Here is a 27,944-nt window from a genome sequence, read left to right on the forward strand (position 1 = left end):
AATGAAATGGGAAATAACACAGATCTTAATGACATTTTGCCAGAAAACTCCCTAGAAAATCACATGCAAAGGCTGAGACTGTTTGAGATCTAAATACAATGCAGAGCATATTTTTATCTCTTGTTAAAGAAAAAAAAAGGAACAAACACAAGGCATTGAGACATGAAGATGGTTTAAAATATAGTTTGTCACAGTGCCAGAGGAAGAGTTTAGATTTACAGACAGAGCCTGTTGCACTGCATTTCTGCATTTAGCCACAGAAATGTGGGTTTTAGTCAAGTACCCACAGTACTTCCATGGAAATAACCCCACAAAAGCAGAAAGTGGGATGTCTCCCATCTCTCTCTGCCCCTGGACCAGGGGTCTGGGCTACCCCCTCTTCCTTCCTTCACCCTCTCCCAGACACATCTCCTATCACCTTTGAGGACATGTGTCTGCTGGCAGTGCAAAGACAGAAGGTCAGATATCATGGCTCACAAAGAGCCACAGAAGTGTTTCCTCAGTCATGCCTGGACTCTGCTCCCGTGTGGAGCTTCTGGAACTGTCACCATGCTGCCGCAGTGAGATTTTGGGTAAACCACTGTCAGCTGTAGCAACAAGAGACCCTCCAGAAGAAAGGGATGCTCCTGTGATCTCATCAGGCAGGATGCCTTCCTCACCCCAGAGGAAATCCTGGAGCCCACTCATGGTCATCTGGGCTCCCTTGGCATCCTTGGGTAGAACACTCAGCCAAGGACAAGCTGCTTTCAAGACACACACAGGTGCCTGGTAGCACTGACCCTGCAGCACCATGGCTTGGTCAGCAGCTGGACGTGGGCCCTGCAATCCATTCCCAGGGTGAGCATCACCCGCACTACTCAGGCACCACTTTAGTTCAGGGACCTGCCCCTTAGACCAGCCCTGCTGGCTCCGCCACCACCTCTGCCAGCCTGCCCAGTGGCTCCTTCAGGGCAGGGAAAAACAAAGTGTCCCTCGGAGCCAAAGCACAGCTCAGAGGCAGTGGCTATGCACGAGAGGTTATCTCTGAAAAGCTGAGTGTACACCTCAGTTAAGAGAAAGGGAGTCTGGGCTGCATGAAGCACCTGGCCCTTCCCCTCTTCCAGCCTCTACAGGACCATCTGGCACCAGTCAGCCCCAAGATCCTGTTGGCCCAAAACAGCTCATTAGCAAAAATCAAGTTCCTTCCTTAAAAGGTAGCATTTGGATCAGCAAAAGTTATGTGACTTTGTTGATTTCAGCACTACTGACAAGCAAAAAAAGCACAGATTCTCTTTTTTTCACATTGCGTTCTGTAGGCAATTGTTTTTAAGACAGAGAACTTTTTTCAGGTCTCCAGAGCTTGGAGAGATTGAAACTGAACATTTTTACAAAAGCCAAAACAATTCCTTTTAAAGTGTTTTTGGGGTGGGTTTTTTGGGGTTTTTTTTGTTTGTTTGTTTGGTTGGTTGGGGTTTTTTTGGTAAAGATTTTGAGTCCTAAATTAATTTTGATCTAAAACTAAAACTTAAAAATCTTCATTTTATGGTATCTTTAAAGAAATGAGACTTCATCTGATGAGACAAGAGACAGGTACACAAGTAATTTCAAATTGTGGGTCACAATCTCTGGGTCATGGCCACAAAGACTGCCTCCCCCTACCCTCAGATGAAGGGGTACATGCCAAAACTCTACCATTGCTGCAGTGATCTCTTAGCACATGCCCCACTTTCCTTCACACTCAGTATCTGCAAATCAGGATGCAAGCTGTTCCTCTCAGGCCCTTCCTACAGTATATTTATGGTGCATTCACATCCTAAAAGAATTTAAGTTTCAAAACAATTGATTAATTTGTTCTCCAGTGCTAGGGAGAAGTCCCGTCCCTTACGGACGGGCATAATGAATTCTAATTATTCAATGCAGGCAGAAAATGGTTATTTTAGATTAAAATGTTCTCCCCTCATCACTGCCCTGCTTCCTTCTCTCCCACACAAAATTAAATGCTTTATGTCACCTCTACAGTCTGGAGAATACAAAAGTATCTGCAGTCTACATGAAGTCAGTCTCAGAAGCTAAGTTCACTGCCAGAGCTAGCAGGGACTCAGCTAACAGCTGTCTCTAATGCAGATTGAACATTTCACAGGCTGACTACTGCCATCTAGGAGCCCTCCAGAGACCCAGGAGGGACAACAGGGCTCCTCCCTTCCTTGGTTGTATGGTGTCACTAGAGAACGGCACAACACGTCTGCTCCCAAAGGTGCCTTGACCTGCGGGCAAGCTCCCCCTCCCAAGCTGCCCCACACCGACAACACCCCACTCCTCACTTTCCATAGCTATCCTAAAAACCTTGACATTTACTTCGGTACTTTGAAATATTACAAATAATTCACTTGCTCCAAACCACTGCCACACCCAGAATGACCAGGATCACTGTCAAGGGTACTGAGCAACATAGCCATCACAAACAACAGTATAACAAGTAGGACCTCTGCTCCTCAGTCAATACAGAAATATCACCCATGATCTATTCCACAGGCTTGGGCTGGTTTCCACTGCGTCCCATTTCCAAATGAAATGTTCTGTCATGTGTCAACAAACATTCCTTGCAGGGTTCCCACAGCCAGGTCTCAGGCAGAGCCTGAGGGGAGGCTGAGGGGGCTGGCCAAAGGTGACCAAGGGCATAGCTGCAAGTGCTGCAATCCAACCTCATCCTGTCGATTCCATCCAATTTGCTTTCACCAGAAAGAAAGACTAGAGCCATCCCATTCTCTACAAGATTTTCCCCCCATGCTGGCAAGCTTCAACTGCACTAAAACAATTGATTTAAGAGCAAAACACTAATCCACCTAGTACAAAGAGAGATTAAGAAGCAGCCTCTGCTCCAGGCTGTTCTGCCTTTCTCATACAGGTAAAGCGCTCAAGAGGAAATGAATACCTGCATTTTAGCAGTGGGCCACACAGACATAGGAACCTAGGTCACTTCAAGACATTTTTTTTCCTGAATGTCTTTGTCCTGTGCAGAGTTAAAGATGGGGCAGAAGTATCTTTGGGCAGAGCTGCCTCCTTGCCTTGCTTTGCTGGTATTGTGCAGGACAGAGCAGCTCAGCTGCCAGCTCCAGCCTATAGAGAAGCTCAACTAGAGCAGAGCCTAGCAGGATTTTCCAAGGTAACCAACAACCTTTTTCCAACAGCCTCTGCCAACAATTTTAAGCTCCAAGTACTGAAATACCTTTTTGAGCCTGTCCTACAGTGGCCTCCTCATGGAGAGGCTGGTAGCCCCAGGAGCATTGGTACCTTCAGTGGTATCTGCTGACCTGAAACTGGCACACCTCTATGACAGAAGGAGCACACAGCAGCTCTAGTGCCCATTCAGCCTGGACTCTAACATCTCCTTTACTGCATCACCTCCTCCAGACTGCTTCACCAGGCTCCTTCAGGTCCTGGTGAACATCTCCAAGGCAATGCTGACCCAACACTCATCTGAATTCCAGAGAGAAATTGTCTTAGGGGGAGCACAAGTGTTGTCATTGTGGAGAGAGGAGCGAACACCTCTGCTGTGGACACGCCTGCACATGTCAAAGGCTCTGCACACAGAAGATAGTCAACAAATGTCCATCCCTCCATTCACTAGGAGCTGGCAACACCCACAATGAAAGCAAATTATCATTTTGCAAAGAAAGTGTTAATAAGTAATTTTCTTCCATAAAAGAAATTTTGCCACCAGCTACAGGAGAGCTCAGCAGCAACCCCTGCACAGGTGAAGCAAGCAGCGCTTGGGCATCAGCAAATGTCCCTGCTGCAGGACAAAGGCGCTGGGGCAGAGAGCAGCCTGCAGCAGCAAAGGGCTCTCCTCCCTCCAAACCACAGGGGAAAAAAGGGAGCAGTTTAGAAGCATTCCTCAATCCATCTACCTTCTTAAAAAAAAAATCAAAAGGCAGCAAAGAGTGTTTCCAAGTGTGTCTTTGTACACTACTTTGTGTAAACGTGAATCCAATTAACTTCAAATTTAACTACTAATGAAATTATCTCATTTTGCTATCAGCTCAGCTCTCATCCATGGCAGTAATTAACCACTGGGGGTTGTCACTCCCAGACACATGACACAAGGACTCCCCCAAGCTCAGGTGCTTCAAACCCGTGCAGAATTCATTACCCTGACAGTGTGAAAACCCTTCACTTTCAATACCACAGGGCACTAATGCATTTTTTTCCCTTTATCTAACAGATTGTCAGTAACAGTATGAAAGAAATGAGCCCACTGGACATGTAATTAATTAAAGCAAAGGATACATCAGAAAATGTATGGGGTTCAGGTGGTGGAAGGGGGCTCACAGAGCCCCTTTGCCACTGTCTCACAACCACCAGCAGGGCTGGTGATTTTCCTTTCCACGACGCACCACGGTCTGCACTGAGGGAAACCAGGCGTTTGCCTCTGCCCCGTGCTCACAGCAGGTGTGTGATTGCCACCAGCTCAGGAGCGTGGTCAAGACTGAGGCAGCACTTTGGGTTAATGGGGTAATGCCACCTCTTCAGAGTCAGAGGTTCAACACCAAGAGAAAGTCAGCCCAGCAGCGTCGGTGAATCCTCCCACGCTCTTTGTAGGTACCATTACAAGACATCAGAGCACATGAAATGGTCAGCCAAGGTAGCACACAGCCCTGTCTGAATTACACAAGGTACCACCCAGCAGAGACCAGCACTGCCCTAGGCTCCACCTCAGGCATCCCTGCCCAAACCAGGTCCCCCACAGACCTGTCCACAGCACAGATCAGAGTCCTCCCTCCCAGATCTGCACAGAGCCTGCTGCCTCACCTGACTCTTTGTGTCTTTCCAGAAAACTATTCTTAAAGATGCAGGTTTGCACTAGGCAAACTGGCAATGAAGAGATGCTACCACACCACCCCACAGAGCTGCCCAATGAGCTGGGCAGGTGCTTCCAAGCACCACCCCATTCAATGTGGGGTTCTACAGCTCCTTGCCTGGCAGCCTCTGTGTGCAAGAATCCTTATGCTGGCTTCGTGCAGGGATGCCACGAAGCAGCTGCAGCAAGGCTCCAGTAGAATTGATAAACTACTTCCAGAAGGCCTTCCAGATGGATTAACTTGGCTTTAGACTGTGCTCTCTTCAAAATGACCTTGCATGGTGTCTAAGAGTCCTCAGTGTGGTGGCAGGAGGAGGGCACCCCCGATGTGGTCATGTTCCTGGTCCTCCCTCATCAGGTGCCTTCAAACATAGCTGGCAGAGGAAGGGACCTGCACTGGTGCTGCTCTGCTGCTAGGACCCCAGAGAGCTGCTGGCCCCAGGTGCCTGCACATGTTGCTCTCTCTTTGGTGGCTTTGGCAGCTGTCCTACCACAGCAGGCACCTGCTACCCCAGATATGAAGAAGCTGTGGTGTCTTACAGGAATGGAAGTCATTGCTTAACACCAGAAAGAAAAAGTAATTGGCAGAGATACTTTTTAGGTACGACTTCATCTCTGGGCAGCAAGTCCAAATTTCTGACCTATTTCAGTGAAACTGGTTACCAACACTGACTTTTATTCTGAAAAATCTGGTTCCCACTTATAAAAGCTCTTTTTCTTCTGCCCAGTGAAGAACTTGATCATGCTAACCTGCTTGTTTCAGCTGTTACCACAAAGAAAATGTCTTGGTCAAATGCACAAGGCTGTCATCAGGAAAAGACCTGATGAGTTCCATCAATTGGCTCTTGATCCCTTTGCCACCTGGGGATGTGTGTGCGTCACCCAGGGTGTGCCCAGGCAGCAGCATGGGGCATTGCAGTACCCAAACAGGAGAAAAGCATGTCCTGAAAGAGCTGTCCGGTTTTCACACAGAAAATACTGCTCCACAGAGCAGCACACTCATTACTGCCTCGGGTCCAAGGCCACTGAGCACATGCCCCAACATTCAGTCCTGCCCGAAAGTCACTCAGACTCTGCAGCCCATGGATGCCTGCAGTACAGCATTTCATGCCATTCCACTGGGAAAGGAGATGTCACCAGCACAGGACTCCAACACACTGAATCGCTGCTGTTAATGAATAACTCCCCTCCTGTGCTCATCTTGCTCTATTTGTGGACATCAAACCAGTGTGGTGTGCTTATCGTGATGAGTTACCTCTCCTGCACCTAATTAGAGGCAGATAAAACAGTGGTAACATACAGATCACCTGTAATGATTTTGCTGACTCGATTATTCTTCTGACAATTAGCTCTGGCTGCCAAAGCCTCACAGGAACGTCAAAGTCTACTTCCTACAAAGCAGGTAATGTCACAGGTATGACCATGAAATCAATAATGAGGCACAGCTCTTGCAGAGGGCATTCAGGTCAGACGGAACAGCCCTTAAATTAAACATTGATAAGCAGAACACAATTATCCATCATGTTTAAGTGCCTGCGTGAAATTAGCAGCCAGGGAATGGGAGCAGTGGGGGAAAGATTAGTGGGGGAGGTATTGAAATGCGCAGTGTCCACTGTGACTGGGGCTGCAAGGGCTCATGACAGTGGCACTGTAATCTGCTATCACAGCCATAAAATTCAGATTAAGCACACTGCACGGAAACAGGGGCTGCACATGTGGGTCTGTTTTTCTCCTCATCTGCAAAGCAGCAGCAGATGTTTACAGGACTCCAAAGCTGCCTTTCATAGCTGGTGTCTCTGTTATTCTTTCCATTGACCCAATTACACTTTTAAAAGAGAGCCAGGGCAGGTAAAAGAGATAGGAAGACCAATGCTTTCTGTCAGAGCCAAAATGCAGTGAGAAAGTACAGATGAATACCCCAGTATGTTTTCTCTGTGATTCCTAAGAAGGAGTCCTGGAGCTACAGAGTGCTCTGCCCTCAGTCCCATCTCCTCTGGACAATCTCTTTTATGCTGCTGCATAAAACTCCTGTTTCTTCTTCTGTGCAGCAACAGAGCTCTTGCACCCTATAAACAACTCAATATTCCAGCTTGTCACATTCTTTTTAGGGTTGCTAGGATGAGAAAGCTTTTTCTGCAGATATGAGATGCACCATAATCCACCTTGATCTTCAAAGACCACCTGGTTCTCTCATCCCTCCTGTAACACATGCAAGGTTAGAATTCCACAGGTTGACTCCTTCATTCAATGCACACACAATGCATTGGAGAGGGCATCTGCGTGGAAAATAGGGAAAAATACCCCAGGCAGACAACATCTTTGCAAGAACCCACTCTCACCCTGATTCTTTTGTGGCCAACAACTAGCCACATTAAAATGCACACACATAATTTAGCCTTTCCCTCGCCCATGATAAATGACATCTTCAGGCCTTGCACGGTTTCTCTCTGTTGAGCCCAGGTGAGGCTAGCAGGCCCACCAGCAGCTGGGGCAGGGCAGGGGTCTCAGGTGCTCAGAGCTCTGTGTGTGCAGGGATGTGGGGAAGTGTGGGTATGCATGGGATGCATGGCAGAATGATGGAAACAATCCCACCACATTACATATACACACCACCACAACTTTATCATCTATCAAGGGGACACCAAAAGGCAGATGGAGGTGAGAGCCAGGGTGATGAGATTTTGTAGGCAGACACGTGGTGGTCTGGATCCATTAAATTCCTTTAGTGAGGCCCTTCCCCTCCCACACCTGCCTGGAGAACAACAGAGGAGCATCAGGTCACAGCCAGCATGGGCACCCTGCAGCAGCTGCAGCAGAGCCCTGCAGAAGAAGGCTGTTTGGGGCAGGGTGAGTCTGCCTGGCACAGCCTGCAAAGCCCACACAGGTCCGTGTCCCTGCACAGCTACTGCACGCCTACACGCTGGGAATGCTCCCCTAATGGAGAGCACAGTCCCTCCCAAAGGAGGGCCCAAACAGACGCACAGGGAGGTGGAGGTGGCACACCACAGAGCTCATGTCACATTTGCCTTTGTGCCAGTGCCAGACAAGAACTTTAATAATGAAACCTTTACACCAAGAGACAGAAATGCCCCAACAACTTGAATTGTATAAACCTGGCATTTATGCAAGCAGAGAGCTGTTCATTTGCCATTTTAATGCCAAGAAGTTAATGGGTGTGTATTGAAAAAGTTCTGAAGATGCTACAACATTTGATTTTCCTCTTTAAAAAGAAGTTAAATCTTAATGTCAAGATTAAAATTACTTTGCTATGTAAAATTTAAGATAGTGAGGACTGATACAAAAGGCGTCACAAATACAGCCAAGAAGTGCACACTGCTCTGGGCTGGTTTTACCTTAAAAAGGTAAAAAAGTACCTTTAATACTTTCTGTTGCTAAACTTTCTTCAGATCTGGATTTCTTTAAGGAGGTATTTTGTTTGTCTATTTGTTGTGGGTTTGGTTTTGTTGGGTTTTTTAAAATATGAAATAGACCTGAACAAAGTAAAAATCTTGAATATTTTCACAGTTGTTGGATCTGCAAGGCCCTGCCACAGCCAAAAGGATAGACCTTCATGAGCTCAGCAGGGATGCACAGAAAAGGCTACAGAGGCACAAGGACCCAACAGCCTAAGCTTGAATAAACCCCCACTGGTTCCTGGTCCAGGGGTCTGTCCCTCCACCAGTGTGGCACAGAAGCACCTTCACGGATATCAAGTTTAAAGAGCAGGGGAAGGCAGCTCATTCTGGCCCTCACAAGATGGGATCTTCTGTTAGTCGAGATCTCAAAGATGAGACTCTGCTTACATAACACTGAAACTGATGGAGTTCTTCAACTGAGTTTCAGGTCTGGTCAAAGTTTCACTCTTCCCCTTCTTATTTCCATGGTTCACAATGCAAGGCAGGAAGAGCCAAAATTGCAGGCAGTTAGGATGTGGGAACTGCTGAAGCAGTGTGAGGGAAGCCAAGGGAGCTTCCAGAGGTTCTGGAAAAGAAATGGAGCAGTGAATGTGGACTGGAAGCACAGATACACAAAGGTGTGTATAGGACCAAGACACACGTGGGCTTGTCCTTCTGCTCTGGTCATTCCACTGGTGCCAGCTATACTGATCTGCAGTTTTCAGTGTTTCAGAAGGGATTCCCTGCACACCAAGTGCTCTTCTTTGAAATTTGCATTAGTGTGAAAACGACATCAAGCGTTGCCTACAAAGGCAAAAAAACCCTTAAAAATGTCTACTTATCTGAGAGACCAGTTAGCCTCCTCCTGTCAAACTGACATGTTTGAAGCAGACAGAAAAGAAATCCCACATAAAAAGAATGGGCTTACCATCATGGCAGGCTTTAGCCTACAAAATGTTATATTTTGGTTGAGTGCCATTCATCATGCAGTGTATTTCACAAGCAGCAATGAAATAAAACTTTTAAATAGAAATAATAAAACCAGCTCAAAAGAGTTCAGAATTAAATAAATGCAAAAGAAACCAAATTCAAAAGCCAAAATATAAAATAACAATTCCAAACCAAAATACCTCTTCCTGCTAAAATGTAGGAAGTGCCAGTTTGGCTGGTTTTCTGCTGTTGAGTAACATGCTTCTGCATTTCATATCACCTCACATCTTTGGTCTGAACAGCCTTACACACCTCACAACCACTGCCAAATTAAAGAAGGGTTTTTTCTTTGCCTTATTTCTAAAATGTACTGTAGCCAGCATGCTACATGCAGTGAATGAAAGAAATAGGAGAATTAAACCACGCAATGAAACAGCTTTCTGACAAATAAAGCTATGGAGATTTTAGGCTCCATTTACTCCTCAATCTAATTTTGCCCTCCAATGCACATTATATCTGAAATGGGATCTCTTGTGGTTTGATCAGTGCTCTTAACGCATGCAAAAGCAACATATTCCCTTTATTGTTGTTTTCCTTCTGCAGCACAGCAATACTTCTAATAAGAGCAGCACAGCAGGCTTGGTGAGACTGTCTCCACAGTAATCACTGTGCTGCTGGAAAGATGCAGGATGACCAAGAGGATCAGCAGCATGAAAAGTTTGTGGTCTGGGGGATCCCTGTTCATGTAAATACACAGCTACATGCTAAACACCCCAGAAAAATCAGTAGGGGGACTGAGTTACCAAGAGATATTTAAATAAAACATTTTTCCTTTTCTTCTTTTCCACTGTTTGGATTTTTACAAATGCCCAGAAGATGTTTTCTAGCTTCTCTTTGCAGTCAAGAAGACTAGAAGGAAACTTCCATCAGTATGTCAAGAACTATGAACTCCTCTCACTGTAACAGGACTCCAGACAACTCCTTGGAGGTACAAGGGAAAAACCAAACAGTAGGACCTGTAGTATGAAAAGTAGCATTGTTAGCATTTCATGTGGTGGCATGGATGCTTCCAAAAATGAATGGCATGCACCACAAATACGGCATGTATGGGGAAAGGAAGAGGTGGCTGGCCTCCAACCTCTGCCTCATCACAAGATGGAAATCCAGACTTTTGCCAACCCCACATGTTCAGCCCATTTAACAAACATTTAACAGTTACAAAAAGGGACATGCCAGCCCTGAGGAGCGGTCCTGCACATTACTGGGGCGCACAGCCTCGGCTCAGGCTGGTAGCTGCCCTGGGGACAGAGACAGTGCTCTCAAGGGAGGGCCTCCTTCAGCAGGGCTCAGATCTTCAGGATTCATCCCACACACCTGCTAAAAGACCCTGCTGTCCATAGATAGCACAGAGGGCTCATACCAGACTGTGCAGCCACCTCTGGGACCTTCCCAGGCACTGGGAAAGTGTGCAAGGGAAAATGGAGATGGCCTCTGAAGCACCAGATGCCACCATGGCCACTCCATGAAGGGCACTGAGAATGCTGATGACCTGATACCCCACTCCACCATGAGTGGGGCTGCCACTACCCGGGATGTGCTGTGCTGTGATTGCTGTGACATGAACTGCATCAAAAGGTCCCTCTGGTACAGGTGCTGCTTCAGAGCATCTGTATGACTAATTATATTATATGATTGATATGATATGGTTATGATATGATACTATAATTACATATTATATTATGTTATGTTATGTTATGTTATGTTATGTTATGTTATGATTGATATGATACGATACGATATATTATGTCATATCAGGAGGGGCAGGGCAGCCCACCTCCACCTCCCTGGCAGGTGGGGTGACACTGCACCCAGGTCTGAGAGCTACACAGGGTGTATCCAGGCAAGCCTTCAGGCTGCAGAGCCCTGCGTCCCTGCCACGTCCTGGTGGGCTGGGATGATCCCCAGCTTCATGATTCCCAGCCTTGTGTGGGAAAGCAGGTAAGCTGATCCAGCCAAGCAACCAGGAAAGAGGGGAGGACATGACTTTCCAGGGACCTTGTAAAGGACAGCACTGACACCCAGAGAGCTTTTGGGAGCAGCAGGAGAAGCCCAGACAGCATGCAACCCTGCCTCACTGGGAATCCCTTTGGTCCCAAGCCACACCACTGCACCCCTTGCCAGCATCCAAGGACTGATGATGCTCTGGCAGATCGCATCCCTGCTCAGGACCACGGTGTGTCCAGCCAGGCTCAGTGCAGTGCTGCTGTGCCAGGAGTGCCAATGCTCAGCCGGATGCCAGGCAACCCGGGGCTCCACTGTCCTACCTGCTCCTATGCAGGTGAGCCCTGTCAATGCTGACATGGGTGATCAGGACCCAGCAGCCTGCTGCTGCATCCAGAAATGGGAAGACATGAGTATATTGACAGCTGGCTATTCAGCTTGCTAGATAAGCACAGAGGAAAACAAAATCCAACAGCTTCCACCAGTCTGTTTTGCACTGACATTAAACCATTAAACTCATGCTGAAATTTTTCATCTCACAAAGATCAATATTTATGATCTGATTCTGGAATTCATCTGAGATGGAGGCATTTCCAATCCAAGCATCATTGCTAATGTCATGAGTGTTTTTCTACTCCTCACAGAACAAATATGCACACCCTCAATTTTTACATCTTCATTAGGGTTCAACAAAGTCCAAGCCAACAACCTATATGCTATTTTTCTGCTATTGAAATAATTTTTTTTAAAATCCTTGAATAAGAGAAAAAGCTGAAATCAGGGACTTTACCTAGGTTCTGTGATGCTGTGAAATAGTGAAGCTACGGAAATGTTGACACATTGGCGGTTTCAGTATTTTCCAGCAAATATTCTCAGTTGTCAAGTTTGAAATGTTTTACTCTGTTTAGCTGAAGGAACCTGAAACATCTCATTTGAAATCACTTTGAGACAAAACTGCATTTTTCATCTGGCCCATCAAGCAGCAGAACCAAATTAGTGTTTCCAAGTCCCATCTCTTTCCCAGCTTTCTATTGGGTAGATAGCATCTCATAACATAGTGAGATATGTATCTCAGCTGATGCACCATGTAGCTAAAAATAACAACCGTGTGTATTACTGTATGGGAAGGATCCTCCAGTGAGTTCAGGCCACAGAACAGAAGGGATTGTGGAAAGGCATCTTGCTCCAAGCCCCGTGTGATATTTCCCTCCTGCTGCTTTCAAGCAGGACTGAAGCAATCCATGAGGGCCAGCACCAGGATGGGGGGATGCTGTAGGGATGGCCAGGACCATGGGACATCTCCACCCACCCCAGGACCTGGAGGCTGTGCATCCTGCCTGTGTCTGGGTGAGACACTTGGGGCCTGCTTGATCCTCAGCTATTATCCTTTGAGTGAGAACTCTCAGCTCACATTTTGACCTGCCTGCTTCTCAGCTGAAGACAGCGACCATGGACAAAAACAGGATAGGAGAGTGGCCAGAGGGGGTCCCTGGCCAACAGTGACCATCGTGGTGTCAGGATTTATAACTGTATTAAATGGCATGACAGTTGGCCACAATAAATCAGCTTCCCTTCTTCCCAAATCACAGACAATAAAAGGTTTGGCAGTGAAAGTAATTAATCATCATAAAGACTTGAGACATTCCAGCCTTCAATTTCACTCACATTCTCAATACACCAGAGAAGAGTGTCAGAGTTTTAGGGGAGAAGAAAGACGGGGAGAGAATAAAGGAGGAAAATAATTAAAAGAAAACAGGAAGAAATATTGGGCAGGAATAATTAGAAAGGTCAGAGAAAGGAGTACATTCAGGACAGCACTTTGGTTGATGGGGCAAAGCTGCTCTATTCTCTGCAGGGTGTATGTGATGCTGAGCAAAGCTGATGTGCCCCTACCACTCCTATGGGTCCACGGGGAGGAGGGGCTGGGACAGTGTCCCAGAGGGATAGCCAGATTTCACACTCACTCCCCTCCTCTCCCAGACCTGTGGTGCCACTGCTGATCCCTGCTGCCTACAAGCTCTTTATGCCACTTAGTGGGGACAGAGGAATGTAGGAGACGACAGCGGCTGGTGCTGGTGGAGCACCATGCCCACAACCATGGCAGTGCATTCTCCTCCACGAGGACTGCAAATTCGTTCTGTATCCACCCAACAGGAGGGACCTCCTCTGCTGCAGCCAGAAGAGCTCACAGCAGCCACCACAGAAGGGGAGAATTGTGCTGAGGGTCTGCAGGCAGTGTCTTGCAGAGGAAAGCACAGAAATAACTCTGTGGTCTACAAGCCCTTGGGTGACATGATGCACAGGAGCAGGGGCTTTCCATCTCTCCAAGGGGTCAAGTACAGGAGATAGCCACTCCTGTCTACCACATGCTGGTCAGGGCAGAGAGACAACGTCACACAGAGCACCACAGAGCTGCTTTATGCATGTCACAGTAGGGCCCAATGATATCCCAGTCATATGTTAAGAACTTAAGATCATGTCTCATGGAAACCTGAATTAATATCAAGACTCAAAGGTAGTGAAGTCCCCAGAAGAGATGGATAAAATCTGTCTCCTGAGTAGGGAGGATGCACTCATGGATGAGTGGAAGGCCACAGCAGCTGTACCTCTTTTGGTCAAAAATTTGACTGCAGAATGAACACTGGTCTCTCTAGAGTGGACAAAGTCGTTGGGATGCTCTGGGGCAGGACACAGGGATTCATGGAGCGCCTCCTGGTATGGCCTCAGCAGCTGCAGTGAAGACACACAAAGCAGAAGTGTGCTCTGCAACCCTGTACCGCATGTTCATGCGGCAGGGGTGATGCATGTCCCGTGTGTCTCTGTTACTGCCAGTGTTCCCTGACTCCTACCGTGACCATCCCTAGTGCAGCCCCACAGGGAGAGAAGGATAATGCTCTGCAGAGAACTCCGGGGCCAGATGCAGCTGCTTTTACTGGCTAGCAGAGGACACAATTTTCCTACAGTGTGAACAGCTACCAGACCTGTTCAAGGCTACACCAAGGCCTGGGGATAGCTTGTGTCCATGTGCCACATAACTATATTAACAAGGACAGACGGAGCAAAAACAAGGCCTCTGTTTAGCAATGAGCACCGGATTTGCTGACAGCCTTATCCACAGCCCCAGGCATCACCCCACCTCTTATGGACCTTGCAATTAGTGCAGCTGTAGCAGCAGCTGCTGCCTCCCCACCACATTCTTCCACACACTACATACTCTTGCAGTCTTTAAGTCCCAGGGGTTAAGGACCATCCCTTGCCCAGGAGGATGCTAACATCTGGGGAGACCACAAGGCCTGGACCCAAAAGTGCCAGAGATTAAGCCAGCTGGGGAGGGGATAACACACACATCCCTCTTTAGAGGGATACTGCTGATACATGAGCCTTTTTCAGAAGTTAGTGTTCAAAAAAGGTATAATGTCATCACAGGGCTGTGCTCAAGGATTTCAGATAGTAACGAATGTACAGAGAAAAGAAGGAAAATTCCAGAGGGACCCCAACACTCCTTTCATTCTCTTTACTGAATTTACTTTTGAGCCACATCTGTGTGAAAATCCCAAGCCAGGTGTCAAGTCTCTGGCAGCACAGGCAGTCCCCATCCCTGCTGATTCTTGTGGGATTTCCACAACTGATATTCCTCACTGCTGGTAAATGTGCCGATTCTATCAAGCAGCTCAAAGCCAGGCAACTTGTATTTTGATGAAGTGCCAGTGACGTTCTTCTTTTTTTCTACTTGATTTTTCTTTTTGTGTATATTTTTATTACAGTTCAACATTTTTAGGAGAAATTATACAAAACCCAAAATTCACAAATTTTTTGCCTTAATGTAACATGAAATCCTAAAGAAATAATGGTTCATTGCAAAAACCCCCAAAACAAAACAAATCAAAACCAAAAAACAACAACAAAAAAACCCAACCAAAACAAAACAAAAAACCCGTAGGCTTATAAAATCTCTATTCTTGGCTAACACAGTGTTTCCCAGGGACAGAACTACAGGAAGAGCTCTTTCAAAGAATAGAGAATGCAAGCAAGAACTTTCCTCAAAAAATACATTGCAGCATTATTAAAACACGACTTCAAACATTTTACACTTTGCAGGTTTTCTTCCTTGAGTCATCCTAAGTTTCACCTAGATTTCTCCCAGATTTCTCCTAGATTAAAAAATTAAATTATGCTCACACCTTGCTAATGGTAGGAAGGTGTGAGGACACAGCAGACAGCAGGTATCCTCCTGGCATGCTCTCCATTGCTCCAGGGTGCACAAAACCCCAGAATTGTCTCTTTTACGATTTCCTCTACTCACTTCCCAATACTACTGGTCTGATAACTCATAGTCAATTCACTGCAAATACATAATCTCTCTCTAACTGGTCGGGTATTATTCAAGAATTAATTGCTATGAAGCAAATAAAGGCCACATATCATCAGTGGCAGAACAACAGAGCTGTTTACATCAGGAAAGCTCTCTAGGATCACCGAGTCCAGCCATTCCCCAGCAGTGCTCCAAGTGCCACATGCACATGGCTTTTAAATCTTTCCAGGGATGGCAACTCCACTACTGTCCTGGGCAGCCTGTGCCAGGGATGAACAGCCCTTTCACTGAAGATGTTTTCCCCAAATCTGGTGTAAGCCTTCCCCAGCATATCTTGAGACCATGTTCTCTTGTCCTGTTCTCGTTCCCTGGAGGCAGGACCTGACTCTGACTTGGCTCCATCCTCCTGTCAGGAGGCTGCAGAGAGACAGAAGGTCCCCCCAAGTCTCCTCTTGTCCAGTATGAGCCCCTTAGCTCCCTCACCACACCTAATAACACTTGAGTGCCTGACCCTTCCTGGCTCCATTAATTGTCACTGGACACATTCCAGCACCTCAATATCTTTCAGAGGTCTTCAACAGCTGCCATCAAAACAATTACCTTGTCCTAGAAACAACTTCTGCAGCCTCACTCAGATTGCCACTGGATTTCATTGTTGTAGTGTGCAGAGGCACAGATGTCAATGCATCCTGCTACTCACCTGGAAATACCATTTTGGTGGCTTGCACAGAAACTCTCAAATGTTTTGTTATTGTTGTGGGCCAAAAGAAAAAGCAATTCAGGAAGCATTTAAGCTAATTAGACTGCTTTCCTTTATTTATTTTCTTTTTTAAAAATTATTTCCAAATTAGAGATCTACAACAGATTTCAGCATTTATCTGGCAGTGAGAAATTCTACCTGCCGGCTGAACTAGCCATTGCCAAGGCTGCCAGCCAGCCCTGAGCACCCGAGCCCCCCAGCTGCCATGGGGTGGGTGGCACAGCTGCGTGTGAGCATCCCCAGGACCCAAACATCAGCATGAGACACTGTGCATGAAGCCTGCAGAGCACTTTGCACCCAGCAATATGGAGCTGGCTTGACACCCTTTTCTTTTCAGGGTGCTTCAGACCGCTGTGAGCACAAGATGAGGCTGCTCAGCATGCCTGCAGAACAAGCCCTAGGCCCGCCACAATAAGGACCACCACAAAGGCACCAGAACCCTCTTGTCTTAATCCTCCTGCTATAGCTGCTCAATTTAAAATTGCATTTATTATCCATACCACAGTGGTATTTGGGGCAGGGGGAAACAGATTTAATTAATTAGACATTGCAAAATCCTTAAGTAAAAAATGCTATGTAAATGCAAATTGTTATTATACATGCTTTGCACCAAAATATGTTTACCATAGTTAAATTCAACATTTAAATCCACAGCCAAACTCCCAACAGAGTCAGGCTGTACATCATCAAAAGAGGCAGTTAATAGCCTGGGTCTTAGTGGGGTACAAGTGCCCTCGTTTGCTTTCTCAAATGCACTTCTTCTTTAATAGCAAGATAAGGATTCATAAAAATGGAAAAACTCAACAGTGTCGCAGTTAGACTCTGTCTTCTCATTAAAAATTACACTTTTGTTTTTCAGACTGCCTGCTTTACACAGGAGTTTATGTGGCCTTTTCTCAAGTCTTTAACATGGCAGATCCTATTGTGAGTGAGGAATAGATTATTGGGAAATGCATCTGCACTTTTATCCATTAAATGTAGAAACTGAGCTGTAACTCTTAGCATAACTCTTCACTATAAACCATCCATCCACCCAACACCAATCTGCACTTCAAAACAGTCCTGCAAAACTTAAAGTACAATTCTGTGATTATGTTCCATGTTTAAACAAGGTCAACATTTCCAAGTAGGGACAGGTTATATGACAGGTTATATGACCTGTATATAGCCTCAGAAGAAGACTTTTTATTGTTATTACAACTAGGCAACAACAATAACAAAAAACACCAAAGCATTTTTCCAGAAGAAAAACGTAGTATTAACAAATCCAAATTTTCTTTTTACTTTCTTCAAAACTGTGCTAATTTGATGATAGGGACAGGAGGGGAGGAAAAAAAGAAGGAAAGAAGTTGTTGTGGAAAAGTTACATTACTCTTATTTCAGAGAGTTGGAACAGGAAGTACAAACTGAAATAACTTTTCTTTGAAAAAAAACTTTAATCTTGAATCAAAATAATGCAATTCCTTTCAGTCTGCTGGTGAAAGCACAACTGTAAAACAGCTGCTGACTACCAGCTGGATAACAACTCTCCCCGGTATCTTCAGGTGACCCTTCTTTCTCTCTCCAGCTTAAACTAAGCACTCCTCCTTCCCTCAACAGCCATTGGAAAGAAACAGGCACATCTGATGAGAATCCCCAACCATATATGCAGAAATTCTTTGGACAAGTCACCTTCTGCAGGTGTTTTCTTCTTTCCACCTGGAGCTCTTGCTACAGGGATGACCAGTCACAGACCTCCTAAATGGCGAGACATCAGCAAAGACAGCCCAGTGCTGTGCCACTGTGAGAATCAAATACATGCAGGTAACCAAGGGGGCCAGAATCCACAGCTCAAGTGTAAAAAGTAGATTTATTCCATCACCACGCTGGCACTACAGGGACAAATACACTGCTAGCTTTCATCTTAGCAGAGACAAAAAGTGTGTGGGCTGTTCCCAGCCTCACATATCAACAGGCCTGTGTAACACTTCACAACAGTGTGAATTTCCTCTGTGCATTTATGATCTCTGCTTTTTTCTCTCTCCCAAGACAGGCAGCTCAAAAATGTCTGAGAGACGGTCTTCAAATCTCTATAAACATCTATGTTATCTCTACACAGAAATTCTACTTCTCAGAAAAGACAGAGTATAAAGGATAGAGGATAATTTATGTTTTCCCACAGGTTTGTTTTCCCAAGGTCTGTTATTCTCCAGACCTTGGCATTTCCAGTTGCAAAGCCACCTAAATTATCATCCTCCTCAATAGATCTTCTTTTTACAACACTTTTGCCTCAGTCACTCTTAAAATACAAAGTAGTAACCGCTACTTGTTTAACGGACAAATAGCATTTTCTAATGAAACCGGGTTTCTCATTGTGGTCAGCAAGATCTGGATTTAGACCTGAATTCATGGTAATAAACAACCTACAACTGCTGAATCAGCTAGATAGGAGATTCTTAGGTTCATTCTTTTTGACTACCGTAATGTACAAATTAAAATAAGCATCCCCTTTCTCCCCCAGGAACTGCCACCAGCAGATTTCACAATGCTTTTCCCATCATTATTAAGGCATATTTTTACTTCTTGTTAATGAACTACTAACCCTGTATCACACTTTTTCACCTCTAAAATAATAGCAGTCTTCACTGTAAACATCAGGTGTGCACGAAAGAAAGATAAGTCCTGTTTCAATATGTATTCCTCAAAGGCATCTATTCAGAGCTTTTTTTGCCCCTAAATGTCACATTATTGTTTCAACTAGACACAAAAAATACGTAGTTGTCTCAGATGCCCAAAAAAAATGCTCCATAAAAGGCAGATCAAATACAGCTCAAGACAGAGGAAAAGCATTCCTTCCTTGGCTCCTGCCAGCACTACATTCATAAAGCAGAGTTAAACTTTAGTCTTAAGCACAGCGAAACTAAAAATTAAAGAGAAGTGGAACTTGGAAAGAGGTTGTGACTTTGCTCTGATGTGGGATGAGTACGCAGAACCCTGCTAAGACCCAGCACAGAAAGTCAGCCTTTGCTTCTTTTGTTGGCCAAAGAGTTCAGTCTGCGACCACATTCCACCTCACCTATCTAGACTGGTTAAATATTCTATATATTGGAATAATTACCAATATAGCCAGACGGGATGTGCGATGGCTTGTCTGGCCCTTGCTGCTGAACCAAACAGCAGCACTGTGGTGTTTTACCCCATAGGGACTTTTTGCTGGCTGGGTGTGTGGTGTTTTACCCCACAGACACCTTTGGCTGGTGGGTGTGAGGTGTTTCACCCCACAGACACCTTTGGCTGGTGGGTGTGAGGTGTTTTAGATCACAGACACCTTTGGCTGGTGGGTGTGAGGTGTTTCACCCCACAGACACCTTTGGCTGGTGGGTGTGAGGTGTTTCACCCCACAGACACCTTTGGCTGGTGGGTGTGTGGTGTTTCACCCCACAAACACCTTTGGCTGGTGGGTGTGAGGTGTTTCATCCCACAGACGCCTTTGGCTGGTGGGTGTGAGGTGTTTCACCCCACAGACACCTTTGGCTGGCTGGATGCTGCAGCTGAGCACGTGGAGACAAGTCCAGGCTTGAGGAGCTCAGGTTTCCCTTGGTGGAGAAGCTTTAAGGCAATGGTGAAGGAAAGGAGTCGGTTCTGATGGAGGGTTTGGATCCAGAGCTTTTGTTTGGCCCACAGGCCTCTGAATGCAGCACCAGCTCCAACAGAACTCCCTGGGCCCGTGGTTGCTGCTCCTTTAACCCCGGGCAGAGGGGCAGGGAAGGGGCAGGGAGCCACCAAGTAGGGACAGGAGGGGAGGGACAAAGGGACAAAGGACACCTGGATGGCCCAAGGTCCTCCAGGGGTGGAGGGCATCTTTGGAATTCAGCGCCCTTCTGGAATGCCAGGAGTGACAGACAGTGCTGGGAGGGGGAGAGAGAGGTGGTTGACACACCTGGGGAAGAAATCTTCAGGGAGAAACACAGGGTATCTGAGGCAAACCATGACATCGCACCACAACAATTCTACCTGGATGTGCACACCTCACCACATACTCTTAAGACTGAACTCTTAATTTTTCTTGTGTACCCCTAAGACTGCTAATTTCCAAAGCCATAAAAAGAAATAAGCCACATTTCAAGATGTTTACACAACCCAAATGTCCTCTCCTCTGCTTACACTCTCCCAGCCATTCCAGAGGAGCACAGCCCTTACAATCTTCATCAGAGAGGTTCAATCAAGTCAAGAATCCCAGGGAAGGATTTTGAAGGCAGGTATTTTTTCCTGCTCACTAGAAAGCAATAGGAGATGAAATGGCCTCAAATTGCACCAGGGGGGAACCTTAGATTGGACATCAGGGAAATTGTCTGCACTGAAAGGGCTGTCAGGCACTGAAACAGCCTGTCCACAGCAGTGATGTCCCTGGAGGGATTTAAACGACATGTAGGCATTTGGAGACATTGCTAATCATAGACTTGGCAGTGCTGGATTAATGGTTGGACCTGATGATCTTGGAGACCTTTCCCAAATTAATGATTCTCTGACTGAAAAAAGGAAAAGAACACAAAGATTCAAAACCACCACCCCCAAAAATGAAACAATGGAAAGCAAAACCTCCATATGTTCCTTCCATGTTTTGTGGTATCTCTAAAACGTTCCCTTAAAATCATGTACAAAAAGCAAAATAAAATATAAGAAAGCTTCCTTACCCATCTACTCCACTTTCATGCCCAGGCTGGTACAGGCAGACCCAGAAGGTACCATGGTCCTAGTAACATGGACTGCAGGCTGTCCCATAGCCACCCTGGGCTCAATCCCACCAAAGAAGAAATGACACACAGCTCTACCCAGAAGCATGGAACCACAGAGTCGACCACAGGATCACAGGGCAGCTGAGATTAGAAAGAAGTTCTGGAGTTCACCCAGCCCAGCTAACTTGGCTATGCAAAAAAGTAGGTGTCGAGTCCAAATTCAATACCTAAACTCTAGCCTGTGGAATCGGGGGGTTTCCCCAGACCCCTCCAGCCAAAGTCTGGTTTCTAGAGATGAATCCTCTATCCACAGACTGAGAATGATCTGTTACCACTTTTCTGGAAGTGATCTGCATCCTAGTGCCACCAGTTTTCTTGCTAAAATAAACAAGTCCTTTTGGATTGCATTGAGCTAAATGCTGAAATACATTAGTCTTTAATCCTACCAAGAGCTCAGCCTGGGATTTTAGAGTAGTGACTTCTTTCCTCCTACTGAAGGCATCAGAATTCATGCAGTTCCACCATCTCACACGTAGATTCAGAAGGGACAAATAATACCTTCCATTCAACAAAACCCTGTCTCATAAATTGCTGTTACATCATGATGGCACAAACAAAGTAGCATGAAGACTCAGTGAGCCGATGAGACTGAGCACTCCTAAGGAAAAACACACTGAGAGGCTAAGTGAGCACTGCATTTCACCACAGAACAGTAGAAAGAAATATCTTTTGGCCTGCATTTATCCCATTTTAGCAACTGTTTTCCCTAACTAAAAAAAACAGAACATTATTGCAGGAATATGGATTGCTAAACATATCCCTGTTACCTGCATTAGCCACAGATCTGTGCCACATATGAATAACTAACTACCTGGCACAATGTACTACACCCAAGATGTTGGATACATCTACAGTAATGAAAAGGTCAGGCTGATCTTCCCAGGGGTGGAGGAGTCTGCTTTATGTTCAGTTCAGCTTCACATCTGGGATCACTTATGTCTAGTGGCAGAGTCCAGCAATGCAAGCCAGAGCAGGTAATGGAGATGACAGCCATTGGGAATGTCTCTCCTTCTCCATCTCTTCCAAATAATAAACGGATGCTGATCCTGCTCTTGTTCTCTTTTTATCACCTTTTTGATGTGCATACAAAACAGGCAGGAAAGTCCATGGATTTGGCTCTCCAGAGCCATTGTCTACAAGGCTGACCACAAAAAGAAACCAGGAACGTAACACTACAAGCTGTGGCTGCACATTTGAATGCAGAAGATAAGACATAACTTGTCCATACTTGGCAGAGTCTTGGTCTCCCCTTGCATGTGAGGAAGAGCAGGTGAGCCGTGGGTGATAGAGATGTCCCAGCATGGAAGAAGACCAGGCTCCTCTACTCCATCATTTGCTAGACAAAAAGCTCACTGACAAAACTGTGCCCTGTGACACTTCTTTTAATGGAGTGATACAGAGTTCCCATCACACCCCAGTCCAGTAAATGATGCTTCTCTGCCCTGAGGTGCCCTTCTCACCTCTGGAGAGGTGAGCCTGGTCAACAGCCACTCCTGGCTCTGTAAGAACTTACTGACCCTGCTGCTGGACACAGCCAGGCTGCTGCAGGTTCATCAATCCACCCCCAGCGCAGCATTGGAGAGCCATATAAAGATATCAGTTTAACATGGCTTTATCCTCTCAAAGTGACACCAACCATGCTGAAATCAGCAAGTCAAAGCAGGAAAAATGCATCTGGAGTTAATTAGTAACAATCACAGGATGCTTGGAAACTGCTGACAACAGCAGCAATGTGCTGGGCCTATGTCATTGGCTTGTAAATGGAGAGAGCCCTTACAGGCTGTGGCAGCATGAAGTGAGTGAAGGGTTTTTTTAAATTTACTGTATAATGTGGCATAAAAACAATGCAAAGAAAGCAAATGGTTCTCTAATCAGAGATTTCGTTGGTGATTCACAGCACAACAGAGGTGGTGGATGAAGTGGTACTGAGTTGTGACTACATTTCTCCTTAGCAGCAAGTACTAGCATGAGTGTCAATGTTTAAGCAATCCCTTAATTTTCAAGATCTATCCCGTATGTTTGGATCTGCCAGCTGGCTAAGAGAGAGAAATGTTACATTTTCTACAAACAACTGCAGAGAGGATCTTTGCCATCTTAAATCTCAACAATGCTTTGCCATCCGCACCACAACCTAGTAACAAGAGCAATGAAAAACTGTAATCATAGTTCTGTTCTCAGACATATTTCCAATGAATTATTTTATAATCTTACAGATTTAAGACTGACACCATGAAAGAGACAAAGTTCTCTTCACATCTGGCAGCCTAGACTACTGCAGAACTTCTCATAAAGATTAAGCTTCAACAGCAGATACAGCTATAGAAAGGCACAAGTGTTCCTGGCACAAACTCATGGTTTTCATATTTTAAGTTATTTACCCACTTTTCAGCCTTACCAATAGCCCCATTCTGTGTTGAAATATCATGCAGTTGTGTTCACAGCTCTGCTCCACAAACACAACCAGAAGAGTTCCCAGTAGAAGAGATGTTTCCCACCAATGCTGCTCTGGATACCATAACTCATGTGGCAATGTTTTAAGCAGCTCTTGGTCTCATTATACTGAAGCTGTTACAAAATTGTTTATAATTTGGAATGTCAACACAGAAGTGAGATCGACCTCAAGGCAATAACAGCACCAAACACAAACTTAGGACATTTGCTGGACTTTTATCCAATTAACCCTCACTTTTACTTTTCAGTATGCCAGTAGAAAACACACTGGCATACTGAAATATGTTATATATGAAATATGTTGCCCCCAAGGCTTTCAAGTTCATTCTCTGGACAGCCTGTATGAAACAAGGAAGAGTGGAAACACCCAAAAAAAAAAAAAAAGCAATGCAACTTTCTGAATGTCAAGAGAAGACCAGAGGTAAGGCTGGCCATTCCTCCTCCAGTAAGGAGCAGTTCCCATTGAAAATGCCATCACAGATCTGTGAGGCTGAGGCTCTTCTGAACTGAGGGGAGCAAGGACCAGGAGGTGGTTCTGGCAGGATTTCTCTGATGAATAAGGGCATTACCACTGAAGTGGGGCTGATGCAAAGCTGACCTTTCTCCAGAGATTGTTACCCTATTGATAGCCTATCATCCCCTGCCCATCCCAGCCACAGAACACTAAACCAGTAACTGGATTTTACCACAGCTTTGGTCAGGCCACAGACCACAAAAAAGCTCTGAGAAGGCAGAATAGGTGGTGGTTTTGTAGACATTTGTTGGACCCAGCACTTATAACCACTGTTGTGCACCATTTCCCAGCTCCTGATTTTCAGAGATATCTACCACAGATTAAGGTCCCATGGCAATATGTACCTTATGCTTACAAGGGAAATAGGGTCAATAAATGTGTGTCCTTTTCCAAATCCGCTGTCCCACAAAGGAAACAGGCTGGGTAAAGAGTTGTGACTGAAAAGATGACTTATATTACAGGAGAAGATAGAGGAATCTGTCCAGAACTAGAGTGGGAAATGTACCAGCAAGTGTACTGTAATGGACATGCCTTGCACATTACAAAGGGTAGCTTGCTACGGAATCCTTCCTGTTCCTGACAGCCTGCACAGCCCTTTCAGCTCCTCAGGAAGCCTCAGAGCAGGCACTATGACTCAGGCATACAATACGGGCCCAGACTGTAATGAGGATTTCTGGGTGCTTCCAGTGCATGACCTGCACAAAACAATTCCTATGGCTATTAGAAAGAGGATACAAAAGTACAGCAGATAGACAATTTCCTCCACAAACCTATCAAAAGGCATAGGCTTTAGAAGACTCCTGATATGCTCATGTAAATCTAGATTTTATGAATGCTGTTGATAGAAAACTCTACAGCACTTTCAAATTAAAGATATAAATACCCAAGGTCTTGAAAACTGTGTTCTGTTGTAGCTGTCACTCTGGCACATTTAAGACTAAGGCAGGTTTTTTTCTAGAACCTGCTGTTCATAAAGCCCACTCCATGTTTTTGAGGAGAACTAGCAAATTTAATATTTGGAACCTTTGCTCAAGTGTAGGTAACATCACAGGGAGAACCTCTGTGAAATCCATACTGAATTCTGCAGCATCACCTTTGTAATAGGTTTTACTCTAACAAATGTGATCAGTCAGCTCTCAACACTCTAAGCAAGTAGCAATGTGAGACATGTAAGTGCTTAAACCAGGGTAAAGAAAGAACTACCAGCCAAAATAGCTTTTGGCTGAACCTCATGTTGGCCAGGTGTAAATCCTGGATGAGAAGTCCCTTAGAACATGACAGAGGCTACAGTTAGGTCTCTCCAAAGCCTTCCTTTCTCCAGCCTGAACAATCCCAGCTCTGTCAGCCTTTCCTCACAGCAGAGGTGTTCCAGCCCTCTGATCACACAGGATGCCTGCTCTGGCCCGGCTGCAGCAGCTCCACATCCTTCCTGTGCTGGGCCTCAGCGCTGGAGGCAGCTCTGCAGGTGGGGTCTCACCTGAGCGGGGCAGAACGGCCCCTCCCTGCAGGTGGGGTCTCACCTGAGCGGGGCAGGGGGGCAGAATGCCCACACTGGGGGCTCAGGCAGCACAGGGGGGTTCTGGCTCCCAGCACACGTGGCCAGGGCAGGGACAGCTCTCACCCACCAGCACCCAAAGCCCTCCTCCCAGGGCTGCTCTGAGTCTGTTTGTCCTCTGGCTGGATCAGTCCTGGGAATAGCCCCACCCCAGGTGCTGCATCAGCATCTGGCCTTTTTAAACTTCATGAGATTCCCATGGGCCACTTCTAGGCATTTTCCAAGTCCCTCTTGGATGGCTCTGTCTTTCAGGGGTGTCATGACACTCTCAGCCTGGTGTCACCTGCAAATCTGCTGAGGGTGCCCATGATCCCTCTGTCTGTGTCATTGATGAAGATATTAGATAATGCTGGTTCCAGCACAGACCCCTGATGGACATATAGATATATCTGTATCAATGCTATATCTCCTCACATCTTACAAGCCACACACCTCCAGAAGTCCCTCTTTCTGTCCATCCATCCATCCATCCATCCATCCATCCATCCATCCATCCCTAGACACCTTTCTTATCTATGAGTCCAACACTCAAACCATCCATTCAGAACCAGACAGATATTGAAAGAAGTCTCTCCCGTCCCACTTCAAGCTACACATGTTTTTCTTTCACTCTCTAATCTCTTCTGAATTCTCCTAAACTTTGTCAAGAAAAGCTGAAGACTGATACTTTACTGGGTTAAAACAACTTTGTAACAACACTTGTTTTCAAAACTTCTCCTCTGCTGGATGAGATTTTAAGGCATTAAAGACATAGTAATACTTTATAAAAAACAGTATAATCTTCCACAGTAGCTACAAAATAAAGCATTACATCCAATCTTTGTCAAAACAGAGACTATCCAATGAAATTTGCACCAATTGGACATAGAAGTAACACACTGAGCTAACATTCCTATGAAACACAGAGCCTTAAATTTTAAAAGTCCTCCTTTTTTCTGGCTTGCACAACTAATTTGGGATACAATTTAATAATTAGATTACCCTTTGGACAATTCCCTTGCAAGCAATGGGGTCAATCCCAAATAAATAGGTGACCAAAGCATTTATCAGACCCTAGCTGTTCCTTAACTCCTGCTCTACACCTGCTGAATAAATGCAGATGATTTGGCATTCCTTGAGCAAACAGCCTTTGGTTTTCATTTAAATGCTCAACTTTAGTGCACGGGTACACTTCAGAAATGGTATAAATTGAGCTTCCAAAATTCAGGCCAGTTTGAACTGTCATAAAAACTCCATCCAGTCAAACATACCAGGTGCATTTATGAAAAAATAGCTCCAAAGCCCAAAAGCAGAGGCAAGCATTCTGCTTTTCAGTGATGCGGTGATATTCAAGATGTACTTTTGGGGTGGAGGGGCACATCCTTTCCTGAACAAGAAGTATGGAGGCTCCATCTGTCAGCTACAAACATACACAAACGATTTACACAAGCCATTCAGCTCTCTTTCAACAAGAGCTCCTATGAAATCACATTCAAAAAGAGACTTTTTGAGCAAATTACTCCACATATGACACAATTCTTCCATAAAGGACCTCATCATGCAATATGAAGGTACAGACAATTCACACTACTTACCAGTGTTTGAAAATCATTTACCTGTGACAATAGGATAGGACTGAGGCCCAGGAACACTTGCTCCCAAATCTGCCGAAGTAGGGCTGGTTATATTGGCCTTCATGTCATCCAATCCACCAGCTAGTGAGGCCATGGCTGAGTATTCTGTTGCCTGGAAAAAGAAACAAAAGACATTTCAGTTTAAATAAATTCACTAATCAAGAGCTTTTTTTTGCCTGTGCCAACAGAAAGTAGATGCAATACAGAACTCAAAAATCCTTTGTTCAGCCAGTGTTAAAGGCACTGCTCATTTACTCTGGGCTTTTCAACATTCAAACTGTTCAATAAGCAGGTCTGTGCTTATCACCAGTGTTCTCAGAGAACACAAAAATAGGTTTTCTTTATAAAACCAAAGACAAACTCATTAATATGTAACAAGGCATTCCTGAAAGAGGAAAATTTGTAGATTACCTGCCAAGTACAAGCTACTTTCTTGTTAGGAAAATGGTCATGCCTCTTAACCTCCACATTTCAGTGCTGGCACTTGAGGGGACATGCACTAATGAGAAGGTGGGAACAGGTTTTCCATTCCTCTTTTCTGAGGAATGTTGCATTTCTTCATCATTACAGGAAAAAGGTATGTATATACAAAGAGTTTGCTTAATGGATGCATTTGTAGATAACTGTTTCTAAATCCAAGTTATTTAAAAATAAAGCACCTGACTGTAGTAAGAACACTGTGTCATTTCCAAATAATTTCCTAATCTCATTACCTGAAAGAGGCTATGGTAAGCAAGCACAGATCTCAGAAATCAGAGTGTTTGTGTCCTATAACCCTGTTTAAGTCTCCATTGCTACAGC

At 45.3% G+C, this 27,944-nt stretch overlaps 1 protein-coding gene across 2 annotated transcripts in view; it reads right to left on the reverse strand.

The window, feature by feature from the left end:
- PAX5 (paired box 5) overlaps window positions 1–27,944 on the reverse strand; it is a 148,396-nt gene that overhangs the window by 45,663 nt on the left and 74,789 nt on the right. For both annotated transcript variants that reach the window (XM_058823652.1, XM_058823650.1), the window contains one exon: window positions 27,126–27,255. In XM_058823652.1, the coding sequence (XP_058679635.1) occupies window positions 27,126–27,255 (130 nt within the window). The remainder of the gene's footprint in view (window positions 1–27,125; window positions 27,256–27,944) is intronic.

This window comes from Ammospiza caudacuta, chromosome Z (assembly GCF_027887145.1).
Source record: "Ammospiza caudacuta isolate bAmmCau1 chromosome Z, bAmmCau1.pri, whole genome shotgun sequence".
NCBI classification, from domain to species: Eukaryota; Metazoa; Chordata; class Aves; order Passeriformes; family Passerellidae; genus Ammospiza; species Ammospiza caudacuta.